The sequence below is a fragment of the Cyprinodon tularosa genome, unplaced genomic scaffold (genome assembly GCF_016077235.1).
Source record: "Cyprinodon tularosa strain WSP-4 unplaced genomic scaffold, ASM1607723v1 ctg387, whole genome shotgun sequence".
Taxonomy (NCBI): Eukaryota; Metazoa; Chordata; class Actinopteri; order Cyprinodontiformes; family Cyprinodontidae; genus Cyprinodon; species Cyprinodon tularosa.
In genome coordinates this window covers 1,441,358-1,454,087 of record NW_024039104.1, presented here as the reverse complement: position 1 = coordinate 1,454,087, position 12,730 = coordinate 1,441,358, and the positions used below count along the sequence as shown (strand labels likewise).

At 35.0% G+C, this 12,730-nt stretch overlaps 1 protein-coding gene across 1 annotated transcript in view; it reads left to right on the top strand.

Annotated features, from left to right (window-relative positions):
- The window catches only part of LOC119791352 (MDM2 binding protein), a 42,498-nt gene extending 35,419 nt beyond the window's left edge, over positions 1–7,079 (top strand). The window contains exons 18-23 of the mRNA XM_038297423.1: positions 57–320; positions 408–550; positions 657–769; positions 3,266–3,379; positions 6,348–6,413; positions 6,492–7,079. Coding sequence (XP_038153351.1) covers positions 57–320; positions 408–550; positions 657–769; positions 3,266–3,379; positions 6,348–6,413; positions 6,492–6,536 — 745 coding nt within the window. The 3' untranslated portion in view covers positions 6,537–7,079. The remainder of the gene's footprint in view (positions 1–56; positions 321–407; positions 551–656; positions 770–3,265; positions 3,380–6,347; positions 6,414–6,491) is intronic.
- The last annotated feature ends 5,651 nt before the right edge of the window (positions 7,080–12,730 follow it).

Below are 12,730 nucleotides of genomic sequence, written 5' to 3'. Positions count from 1 at the left end.
TCACAATTTCCTGAAAACCACTTTTAAAAGCTTAGATTTAGAGCTTGTTTCTATAGATTCTGCCTGGATAACCAGCGATCCCTGGACAGAGACCAGGCTTTCTTACGTCTCCAGTCTCGACTGATTCGCTATGAGACCCAGACGACCTGTTCCAAGGAGCCCTGTGCTCTCTCCTTTGCCCTAAGTCCTGCCCCCTCACCTTTTGTTATGTCAGAACCAGGAAGTGTTCCAGATGGGGAGAGCCTGCAGAACAATGATGTAGCTTCTCTGAAACGCAGGTCCTGGGACACCGATATAGCAGGAGGTTACCCTCGCAAGAGGTTTGATGTCATATTTGGATCTAGTGTGAGCAGGTGGATTATGAGATGATTGAATAAGATTAAAAGTACTGCTGTGTGTTTATCCAGGTTGGTGAAGTCAGAGAGCAGTGACTCGCTGTGTTCGCAGAGCAGTGGCAGCAGCGGTACACATCCGGCTATAAGGTGTTTACGGCAGCAAGCGAACAGATCCCAATCTGCCTCAACCTCCTCAGCCACCAGACGGCCATCAGGTAGAAGTCAATCTGAAGCATTGGAAGAAACTAGAGACCAGACTGTGTCCTTTTTCTTCTATCATTTTGGCTGCTTTATGTTAAAATGTCCAATTTTACTGGGCAGGTTTGGCAAGTCTGCCAGGTCCTGAGAGGCCTAAAGTCCAGCAGCAGAAGGTCAATCAGGGTCAAGCTGAGGACAAAGCTGCCAAAGAGTCCCGCTCCCAAAAGCACAATAGGGTGAGTAATACATGTGTCCTTATGCTGTCCGGTCAACATTTATGAGCTCACAGATACTCTTTACTTTAGCTTAAATCTAAATGCATTTCTTTATTTTGCTATGATTTATCATTGTAAGATGATTTTTACTCACAGAGCAACAAATGGAGCCTCTGCAGTTAGCAGATGTTAGAAAGAAGTAAATAAAAGTTTAGACTGAAGCTAACTGCTTAATGATGACAATGGTGACTATTTTCTATTTTGCAGAGACCACGTATTGACCCTAAAAAAGGATCCCCAAATATATTAATTCAAATTTTAGCAATTTAAACAAACATCTTGAACAATATACAGAATATAATCACAGCAACAGTAATGTTACTGTTCAAGTCAAAATAAAATACAGACAACAATTGCCTCACACAACATTTATTCCAATGCGACTCATCACATTTCATGCTTAGCCTCTTATAATGAGAATTAAATTTGACAGTATTTGTCCTCCAATAAATTGTCTTGGGGAACTGCGGATCACTTGTTCTTCAATCACTTGCACTTTTTTTTTTTAGATATTCAGAGTCTTAACATAATTAATGAAGGAGTTTCAAATAGATTCAAACAGGTCATGTTTTTCCTTTAATATATACATGATTTTTTCCAGAGGGAGGAGAGATAACATCTCCTGCAGCCATTGGTTTATGCTCGGTCTGTGAGTCTTTTTCCCAAATATAGATGTACATTTCTTCGCATTAAGCGGGAAAAAATGCATTTTACTAGGTTATAGCAGTTAGTGCTATTTTTTCTGGATTGTTCCCAAACTCATAATTATGTAACCGTTATCCTAGCACATTAAAACTACAAAAGGCTACATAAAGTAGTTTTTTGTTGTTGTGGCTTTTTTAATTGTGTATCTATCTACATTTACATTTTTGTTTATTTGAGAAAGACACACACACACACACACACAAAAAAAAAAACACTTTCACCTTGTTTATGATTTTTAAAAAGGTTGAACGTTTTGTTTTGTAAATATTAAGCCCTGAAAAATAGCCACTTCAATACATAATTTAAAGTCCCCAACTAAAAATGCCCAACTTAAATATATGTAATATGTTTAGGAAGGACAATAGCATAGAATGAGGCCTACATTTTATTATTTTTTTTTATATAATTGTGAAGCACATTTGTTATTAGACTTCAGTGGGTGAAAACAAAAAGCCTTTTCATTTTCCCTTAAACTGAACACTAGATCAATCAAGTATTTTTCTTTTCCACCTACAGAGATTATAAACAATATTCAGTTTATAGAAAGAAAATCACTAGATTTTACAGCATTAAGAGTCTGATAGAATCTCACTAAAATTGTCAATAACTGGCTCTCATTCTGCTCCTATTGTTATCTCAGCAATATGTTCTCAGAAAAAAAAAGGCATTTTAAAAACAGTTTTAGTAGATGATTTTAACAACATCTCCTCAAACGATGTAAGTCTTTCGAGCTATATAAGGTGTAATATCAGTACATTAAAGCAGCACAAAGAAAACATTCTCTCCCTTTTTGTTTTAAAAAACCTGGCACCTTGAAGCAAAACCTGTAGCTTCATTTGTTCTTTGGTTGTGGTCATTTTGAATCTAAGATTCAGATTTGTTTTCTTTGAAATTTCTACAGTATTTAAATGTTTTTTTTTTTACATTGATATTATTGTTTTTTTGTTGTTTTGCAAACAGCTGAATATTCCTCCCCCACCAGCCTGAGTCTGCTACTGGTTCTAGTAGCAGATGGACACACAATCAAACCCACAGTCTGTCTGTCTGCTACAGATGAGCGCCATGCAACAGCTCCAGTAGAAATAAATATTTCATTTATTCCTCCACGATCACTTTGAGTGTGTGGGTTGCATTTTAATGCTGCAGCATATAGTTAACCATCACCTACTCCCTGCTTCCACTGCTATCCAGGCAGGACTCTGCATGGATTCTCTGGTCCCACATTCAGTGGACACCCTGCATCCCGACCTCCCTTCCATTTGATTTCTGATTACTATGCTAACACGCTTATCACCAAAATGCAACTGAAGAGGAGAAGAGTTGGCCCCATTCGGAAACAATGATCACTCTCTTTATTCAGGACAGAGATTAAACGCTTCCTTTCCACTCCTCCTGAGACTGAAACGACTGATGATTTCTCACAATAATTTATGGTGCTTCTTCAGAGCCGTTGCTCTGACGAGATTAAAAGGTGGATCCGTTTCTTTTAGGAATGTTTTTCCCCTGTCAGGACCACCAGTGAAATATTTCCATGTTTGTACCTGCAAGCTCAGGCTATGAATGTAAAAGGCGATTATTTACGCATGGACGTCCCCCCAAAGTAAAGACTTTTTGACATTCTCTCTTTTATTAAAGAAAAGCTGTGCTAAAATTAATCTCTGTGAACTGAGTTTGCAGTCAGTGGTTGGGGAATAAACAGAGCTACTTTTTATGTTCCCACTGTTGTATTAATACTTGTTTGTTTGTCCTCAGATGCTGCAGGAGATTGTAGCTAAAACGCTGAAAAGCCATGGGATCACAGGCGAGCATGAGTGCTTTGAGGCCTGCAGCAAAAGGCTGTTTGATATCTCCAAGTTCTACCTTAAGGTTTGTCTTGTTGCTGTCCTTATCGTGCCATTGTTTCCTTCTGTTTAAAACGTTATTTATGTGACTCTTGTACTTCAAAGGCTTTTATCTTGTTTGTTTGGGATCCTTTTAGAAGACTGTTTGAAACTGGAGCTTTTGGAGAAATATATATATATCAACTTTTTGTATTTTCACATTCTTATAGCATTAATCCAACATTAAAGGGAAATTCAAATGTGAGTAGATAAAAAATATAATTTTAGGTAGGTTGTGGCGCCCTTTGTAATACCCCAATTTAATCAAATCCCAGAATTTGAGCCCCACTATTAATATTACAGAAAAGTTTATTCCTTTTTACTTTTCACAGCAAGGTAGAACTTTCTAGCGTTGCAAGCCAGACTGGCCTACATGGTGGAAATTAGTTCCTGTATTGCTCAGACTCGGACCAGTCACAGTGCAGAAGAAAGGCCCATAATGCAACAGTGCTTTTTGTAACCAAAACGATCAATTAACAATTGCGCATGCAACCGAGCAATTTTTTAATGATGGCCATTATTATGTCCTGAAAGAGCTGTTTAGATCATTAACGTTTCATTAACTCTGTTTTTCTATTAAACGAAAAAAATGTTTATGCATCATATCCAGAGTTATCATATTGAATCGAAACAGTTTTCACTGACTCTGTTAGTCCCATCTTTGAAATCGGGCTCTACGCACTCCTTCCCAGACTAAAAATAAACTCCTGTGTACCCATTGTACATTAGTCGGATTGGTCAGGCTATTAATTGTGTAGAAAATATGCAAACATACTGTACTGCCACTACCTGGCAACTCTTAAGACATTTATTCCTAAAAATTATTTAGTCGCTTCATGTATCACAGGTTTGGATACATTTCTTCCAAGTAATCTTGTCTTTAAAATTATATTACTTTCATAAACAACTGGGAGAAAATCTTCCAAACCGTCGAGGTTTATGTTTTTCTGCCCTACACAGCTTAACCCCCCCCCTGCCATTGAAATGGACATGTTTAGGGTTGCAGCTATTTTCTTGTTATCACTTTCTCCAGCTTATGGAAATCAAGACAATCTACCTTACTTTAATAATATATATTCATTCACATGTGGTTAGACTTTACAATGAGGTCTAATGGAACAATTAACATAAATGCAAGTCCTATGAACACTCTGGTCCTTATTAAAGGTATTGTTATGTTAAGCTAAAAAAAAATGATTTAGTTATAATAATTTAACAGCTGAATGAATGAATATATACTTATGTTTGGAAGAAAATGCCAATTGATGCATAACATGTATGATCCCATGTGGAAACTGAAGAAAGTTTCTTCCCCCATTAACTTTTATCACAGCCATTTTTCATTTTGGTGCTCAAATATTGTCTGTTTTTATTCATATATTTATATAAAACATGTAGAATCAGCTTGGTTTCATCAGTTACTAGAAAGATGATCACTAGAAGAAAATAAATGTCTGCGGTTTTGCTGTCGATGAAATCGGATTAGGAAAATAAATCTCAGCCTGTTTAACATCTTCCGCCTACCCCCCCAGGCACATTATGAGATGATATTTTTCATTGTCAAACACAAAACATAGTCACATTTTTAATATTTTTTTTTATCTATATTTAATTGGGCTTTAATATTTCTAGAAAAAGTTACCAAATTACTATAAAGATAATACTGTGCTTTAGACATGGCTTATTCACTGAAAATTATTCACTCTGCAGTTTTCTTCAGGAGACGATGAGGTCATTCACATATTCATTGATTCAGCAAACAATAGCGACTCAAATAATGGAATTTAAATATATTTGAGGGAAACGGATATAATTCAGGTCATTTTCTTTCATTTTACTGATTTTTATGTCATGGGGTAAATCGTATGCTAATGCATTGTGCCATTTGCAGGAGGAGCCCTGCAGTGGAAATCAGTACTTCTATTCGACCAGATTTCCATTTTAGTGAAAAAAGTGTTTTTCACTTAATAAAAGTGGCGAAACGACAGCAGCTCCTGGCACACTTCCTGCTAAACCTTTTGTGGAAATAATGTCCTTCAATTTTTTCAGTTGTGATTTGTTTCAGTTATAGTCACGATGTTTTAAAATCAGTTTATTTTTTTCCTGGGTCTTGAAAGGTGTTTTCATGGCGTTTTGCAATGTTTATTTAAAAAAAGGCTTAAAATGCTAATTTATTTTTTCTTTGTACAATCATGACTGAGGCCTAGTAACAGCTGCAAAAGGGATTCCTCAGGAAACTTATTCATCTATCCACCTTTATACAGATATAAAAGTTAGCATATTCAGGCAGAACGTGTTTATAAAAGTCTTTGGGCTCAACAGATTCAAGGAGAGTTGATGGCAGAATATCCTGTAGGTCACAGTAAAGGACATAAAAGTACATAATACCCACCCAGAAATGCTCACTTATTTGTATGTAACAGGAGAAATTGATGTTTTGTTTTATGAAAACAAAAAAAGAATGCTTCTTAAACACCAAAATAGTTACTTATTGTAAAGCTGAACATCACATTTGCATTTTTAAAAGAAAAGAGAAAAAATTTAGTTCTCTTAAGATTCAGTACTCTTTTTCTGAAATGGCACATTTGCTTGTCTAAGAGACGCAGGTAAAACAATTTATTCATGACTTTTCTGTAAAAAATTCTTCTGAAAACATAAATCTTTCATCACTAAAGCTGGCATTTTAGGGGCTTAAATTTAGAAAATGAATGACATGTTTTGGGACGAGGCCGACCACAGGCTTCATAATGACATGCATGAACAAAGTGAAATAATCACCTTTCTGGATCAAAAGTAAACCGAGAGAGAAAAAAAAAGCACAAATGCTTCTGCGCTAACATCAATTTATTTTACCTACTCGCAACATGTTGTTTTAACTTAGACCGAGTGTGAATAATTCACCTCTAATGAGTTTTCCCTCCTATAATCAGTTTGTATTCTTTCTTTGATCCCAGGATCTGAAGACATCTCGGGGTCTGCATGATGAAATGAAAAAAGCAGCCAGCAGTAACGTAAAACAGGTAATGCCATCATCCACCAGTTGGATTGTCTTTCTATAATTCCCATCCCATTGCTTGATTCATTGTCTGTGTTTGCAGGTTGTTGACTGGGTGCTGGAGAAAAGCTCAAAGAAAGGGAGATGATCATCAATAACCCCCCAACCCCGGGTGTTTTAATTGATGTTTGGCCTCAGTGAGCCGCTTTTTTTATATTTTAGTCCATTTACAAAAGTGATTGATGTTTTAAGCTTTTGATTGGTTTTAAATAGTTAATTTAGTTCATTTAAATAACTTAATCCTTTATTTGATTTTCTTGGCTCTTCCTTTCTACAAAAGCCATCAAAGAATGCTTGAATTTTAAGCTTATATAGTTGTTTGTTTTGTTTTTTAAGCCTCCTGATATACTCTAGTGGCTCTAAAGCCTGGAAGCAGAAAAATAAAAAAATAGATAGAAACCACCCTGCTCTGGTTTCTGTTGGTAAGAGGCCTCTTGGGGGTCAGTTTTTTTCTACATTGCCAACATATAGGCTTGTTTACTGTTATATTATACTGAAAGTTAACTTTGTTTCTTAGCACATTATTTTTTTAGTTGTATGTCTGTATTTCATTTTTATCACAATGAATGTATTTTAACTTTTGTGTACATTTTGTTTTATTGTGGGAAATAAAATGTGTCTGAATGACAAAGTATGTTATGTTTTATTACTGGAACCTGAAGCTTCAAACTCAGTTTAGTTATTTGTTGTCTTTCTGACAGTCAAAACAAATATTGCAGATTATCAGATGTTTCCTGTTGCTTTAACATGAGTGCAAGGACAAAAAAAACCCCATTTAAATTGTTCTTTAAACTGCCCGGTAAATATCCAAATTTTTTTTTTGTTTATACTTCTGCATTGTAATTTCCTAAATGGATTCCAAAGTACATGGTAAGGTCTTGTAAATAAAATATTTCTGTACAATGATTTAAAAGCAGCTCGTTTAAATTTTGTGTTACCCTAGTGTTCCTATACAGATTATGATCAGAGGTATTGCCAAGATGAATATTCCACTCTATGGCAGTACAAAGAAAATGTGAGAATAATGTAGCTGAGAGAATGATTTGGTTTAAGTGCTGAACTTTGCATTGGTGCAAAACAGTTTGAACCCAAGAAAAAAGTAGTGATGGCTCTAACTTTATAAAGTGGAGAGGAAGTCTGAAAAAAGTAGCAGCTTAGGGACCCCACAAACCACCTTCCTGTCAAAGGAATATAAGTGTTCAAGTGGGCATTTACCACAGTGGAAAATGACTGCTTGTAACTGAGCCCATTGCTTGAAACACTAACCAGAATGGCAGCATTCTGGTTAGATGTAATTTCTGATCTTGTTCTCGCATGTAACTAGTGTGCCTCACCACATTAACCTACTTTTTATCGAGCCATGCAGCGGTCATTATGTTTCTCTTTTCTCCAATTAGTTTGAATTTTTAAAAGACTTTATCAACTATCTTGTAAAACTTAATGACATAAGTATCAAATGTTTCTCTGGAAGTCCATCACAACACCAGCATTTATGATCGTTTTCTTATATGCACTTATATTTTCCAAAGCTTGTTAGCAGTAATGCACATTTAGGATTGTTTGAAGAGGAAAAACAAGGTTCAGATTATTTCATAATGTCAGTACAAAATATGTTTCCAACAAATTAACTATTTTAGTGAGTGAAATTAATGCACTTTACCCTATTTTTTTTTACTAAACCAGTGGTTCTCAATCCTGGTCCTAAATTAGCATTGCTCTACATGTTTCAGATTCCTCCTCACTGCCACACACCTGACTTATATAAACGAACAATTAGCAGAGCTCAACAACACTTAAAAGCTGCTAAGGAGGTCATGCAATTATTTGAATCAGGTCTGCTGCACCAGAGAGACATTTAAAACATGCAGGGTAGTTGTAATCCAGGAGCAGGTTTGAAAATGCTGTAGAGGAAGGAAACGTTTGTAACCTGTTTATATAAAAAAAAAGTAAATTCTCTCTTTTCAGGTGTGTATATATATATATATATATATATATATATATATATATATATATATATATATATATAAGGTGATCAGACATTGTGCTCATATACTCCATGTCATCCATACCCGGTGTGCCAAAATTACTTATCTCAAAAACAAAAGCGGACTAATAGCAATGTTCTTATGCACCTCCTTTAAAGTCTGGAGGTACTTGGCTGCACTGCATTTATTCGAGTAAATCAGTAAAGGAGTCTGAATACAAAAGCACAGCAAACTTTCTAGATTTTTATTTACAAAAATCTTTTTCATCAGTTTCACAATCATGTCCTATGCATGATTTGATCAAAAAGAAATCACAATTAAACATTGGTATTTAAGATGACACCTGATCAAGCTAGTTATAAATCAACATCAGTAATGTTGACTTTGTTGACTCAGTTTGCTAACCTATGGTTAAGTTATTTATACTTCTCTGTAGGGCTGAAACAATCCAATTAATCATGATTCATCAACTATTGAAATAATAAATTAATTTAGTAATCGATTAATCATTAACTGAAGTATAAGGACTGTAAAACAAGCCTTTAGCTGACAGAATGACCAAATTAGAGCATTAATTATACCAAAATTGTAAAAAAAAAAAAAAATACATGAACATTTTGCATTTAAGATAAAAAAATGAATATTTTTCTTCTGTCAATATAATTATCCAGAACTTCAGTGGAAAAGTTTTAGTTTCACCTGGTTTCATTTTGAAAAAAAAGCCTTTAAGAAACCTTTGGCTATCCGATTATTGATCAGTCGATTTGCAAAATAATCGTTAGTTGCAGCCTCTCTGTGTTGTTTGTGTTTTTGGATTTTAAAATAGCTTTATTACACGCCAAATAACACGTTAAGTACTAACACCAGAAATATAACTTAAATGCTGCATTTATGCTTTTTTACATAACAGGTATCCAGATGTTAACGGTTCAGATTAAAATAGAACTGACTAAAATTTAGCAAAAAGAATAAGGTTTCATTTGAACTACAGTGAATCTTGGTTAAATGTGAAATCTTAAATTAAAATGAACCCAGAGTGAGTTAATCCTAAAGCTGGATTCTCACAGCTCTGAGCTTAACTGCTGGTAAGTCACTCTTAGTTAAACATCTGCCTTTCCTGGTCAGTTGATATCAGCTTCAAATACGTTATCACAAGGCTCTTCCGTCAAAGGTAGTAAAGGGCACATAAACAGGATAGATAATGTTGCTGTTTGTTTGGGGAAATAGACCTTGAGTCAAACAGAATGTGCGAAAATCTCCCTGTACTGACGTTTCAATAGATAAACAAAGCAGTTTAACAGTCATTTCTGCATCTGATATCTTATTACAACACTAACAGTACTTTTTTTAACTGGACTTAAATATATTGTACATGCTTGGTGAGGCAATATGTGCACTTGATTATCAAAAAGTCATTTTTTAATCAGTTTAAAGATGACAAAAAGGCATGCATGATTTAAAGGTTGTTTTTTTTGGAGGAACAAGTCAAAAGCAGAAAGTCAGAATCTCTGGCAGACAAGTTCTGCAGGTAACATTAGATGCATACAGATAAGGGGAAATGCAATGGCTAGCTATTGCAGCATCTAAAATAATTGCTATTAGTTTTTTTTTTTTTTCCAAGGGTTTGTAGACAAAAGAAAACGAGAGAAGTCATCTAATTGATGAACTGCTTCAGTAGAAAACCCCAAGCTGTTTTAGCGGGAGTAATGTTTTTCCCACTGAAGGCCATTCTTTTAAGTGCAATTCAACCCAAATTTATCTTCTCGACCACCTATATCAGAAAAGCCTTTTCCGTAACAAACACAGGACTGTGAACAATTCCTTGAATTCAGTGCTGTGGGCAGTTAGATGCAAGTAGTCCATTACTGAAGTATTTACACTCCTTGAAGTTTTACATATTGGGACATGCTACAACCATAAAATTTAAAGTATCTTCTTGAGGTTTCAGCTAATATAAGGTAAATTGTTGCATAGTCAATCCCTCCTGATTTTTATTGCACAGTAGCAATAAATGAAAATAGAGAAATTCCATTTGCAGTTAAAGGAACCCGTGCAGAATACAGCAGACATATGGTAAAAGTCCTCTAGTTAAATGAAACCAAAATATAACTTTTAGAACGACGTAAAAACATTTTACCATAGAACAAAACAATTCTGTCCATAACTGCTGAACACAGCACACAAAAGTAAAATAGTTGGGGCAGCAATAAGTAGGTGGGAGGAAGGTTTGAGCTAAAAGCAGGACAGGAAAACAAAAAGTTCTAAAGGCTCTGAAATACTTTGAACATAGATGGTTATATTAAAACAATGTGCTAAATCAAAACCTACTCCTCGGTTAAACTAGTCTAGATCAGGATTCCTCCTTTTCAGTCCTCTCATGTCTGCTGTCCTGCACCTTTTAGATGCGTCCCTGCTTCCACACCTAAATCAAATGTCTGAATTACCTCCTCAGCATGAAGTCAACTTAAATAATTTAACTTACTTAACCTAGCTAATGCCTTCAATGACTGATGTCAGGACACAGAATTTAGAGAACCCACGGTCTAGTCAAAGTTTATACCTAGATCGAGTTTTATAAAGATGTGAAATTTGCTGTTTCCAGATGCTCTCCATCAAAACGGGCTGAGCTCGAGGTATTTAGTGCTTTTTCCCATTAGGGTGCAGAGGTGTCAAAAGTATGAATTGTAACACTCAAGTAAAAGTATAAATCCTACTGTTAAAAAAACTTTTGTAGAAGTTAAGAGTATCAACATAAGCTTTTTACTCAAGTGAAAGTGTAACAGTACCATTTTTAAAACTGCTTAAAGTATAAAAGTGAAAGAAATGTAGGAAAAATGTTAAGAACAGAAGCTTTAAACATTATAGTGGTTACTGCACTACCCTATTTTTTTTATTTTTTACAATTCTTGATGATAACTTACGTATACTTAATTTTCTTACTTAGTTTTAGAACTAATGGTAACAATGGCGAATTTAATTTTATAATAACATTATATAATTTTGGTGTGTGGCAAACAACAAGTTGGTCCAGTCCACGCACAAATAAATTGTCTGGATGAAACAAATACCGTAATTGCTGTTTTTTATTTTTTGTTTTTGTACCTACAGGCCATTACGAAATTTGCTTTAAAAAAAAATAATGAGTCTAATTAAAAAATGTCAGGAGAAGAAAGTAGAGATAATTGCAAAAAAAATTTAAGGAAGAGAAGTAAAAAGTTTTCTACAAAATAATTACTCTAGTAAAGTAAGATAATAAAGTATTTGTACTTTGTTACTTGACACGTTAGTTAGGGTGAGATGTTTAAAAAAAAAAAGAAAGATGTCACCCTAACTTTTAACCCTAGCTTTTAACGAGAGCAAAGGTAAAAAAAAAAATTATACATTGTTTTGCATGATTCATACATTGTCCTGCGTGTTACGCTTAGAACAAATGCAGAAACTTAAATGAAAACTTTCCTCCATATACACTAAGGCAAACCTAAATAAACTCCTTTTTTTCCTGCTGTGCCTTTAGGTTGTAGCGCTCAAAGAAACCTGCATAACACAACAAAAACCTGCCCCCCTGAAGAGCTTTCCTGAAGACTGATCTAAAGTCACTAACAGTTTTATTGGAGAGCCTGCATTGCTCTCTAGGTGTCTCTTAGAGTGTGTCTAGACTCATTTCATGTTCATACAAACATCCTCCTCAGCCATAAGTCTGAGCAGATCACAGCCATTAATCTGTGTCTGATGGATGACATGAAACCATCTGCTGATGCTGACAGTATATATGGAGAAAATGTTTGTTCAGTATAAACTCAGCATGTTTAGAAAGTTAAAAGCTGCTTTTAATGGACTCAGTGTGGCAGAGACATAAACAGGTACTGTAACTTCCAATACAGGAATAATTAGGATATGATGCAGACCTCAGGAATGCTTGATATTTAACCTGAAGTATAAAAATTCCTCTAAATGCAATAATGAGTTCTGCAAACCTGAAGTGGAGCTGTGATGAGCAGGAAGATGAAGAGAAGAATCCCCATGAGAAAGAAAATCCCCTGTAATTAGTGCAAAACAGACTCTAAAGATGAAGTGTGCGTCATACTGTATATGTTTGCTTCTTTTTTGCGGAATTGGTAGGCGTTAATTTGAGCGAGAGCATCAGTGTGCGACAGCGCTGGTTTTTACAGTGAAGGCAGCAGTGCAATAGCAAACATCCTAATTTTTTTTTTTTTTTACACTCATTAAAAAGTGAGGAAGCACTCTCTGCTGAAACCTTTTTTTATTGATTATTAACTATAAAGACTAACTGTTAACA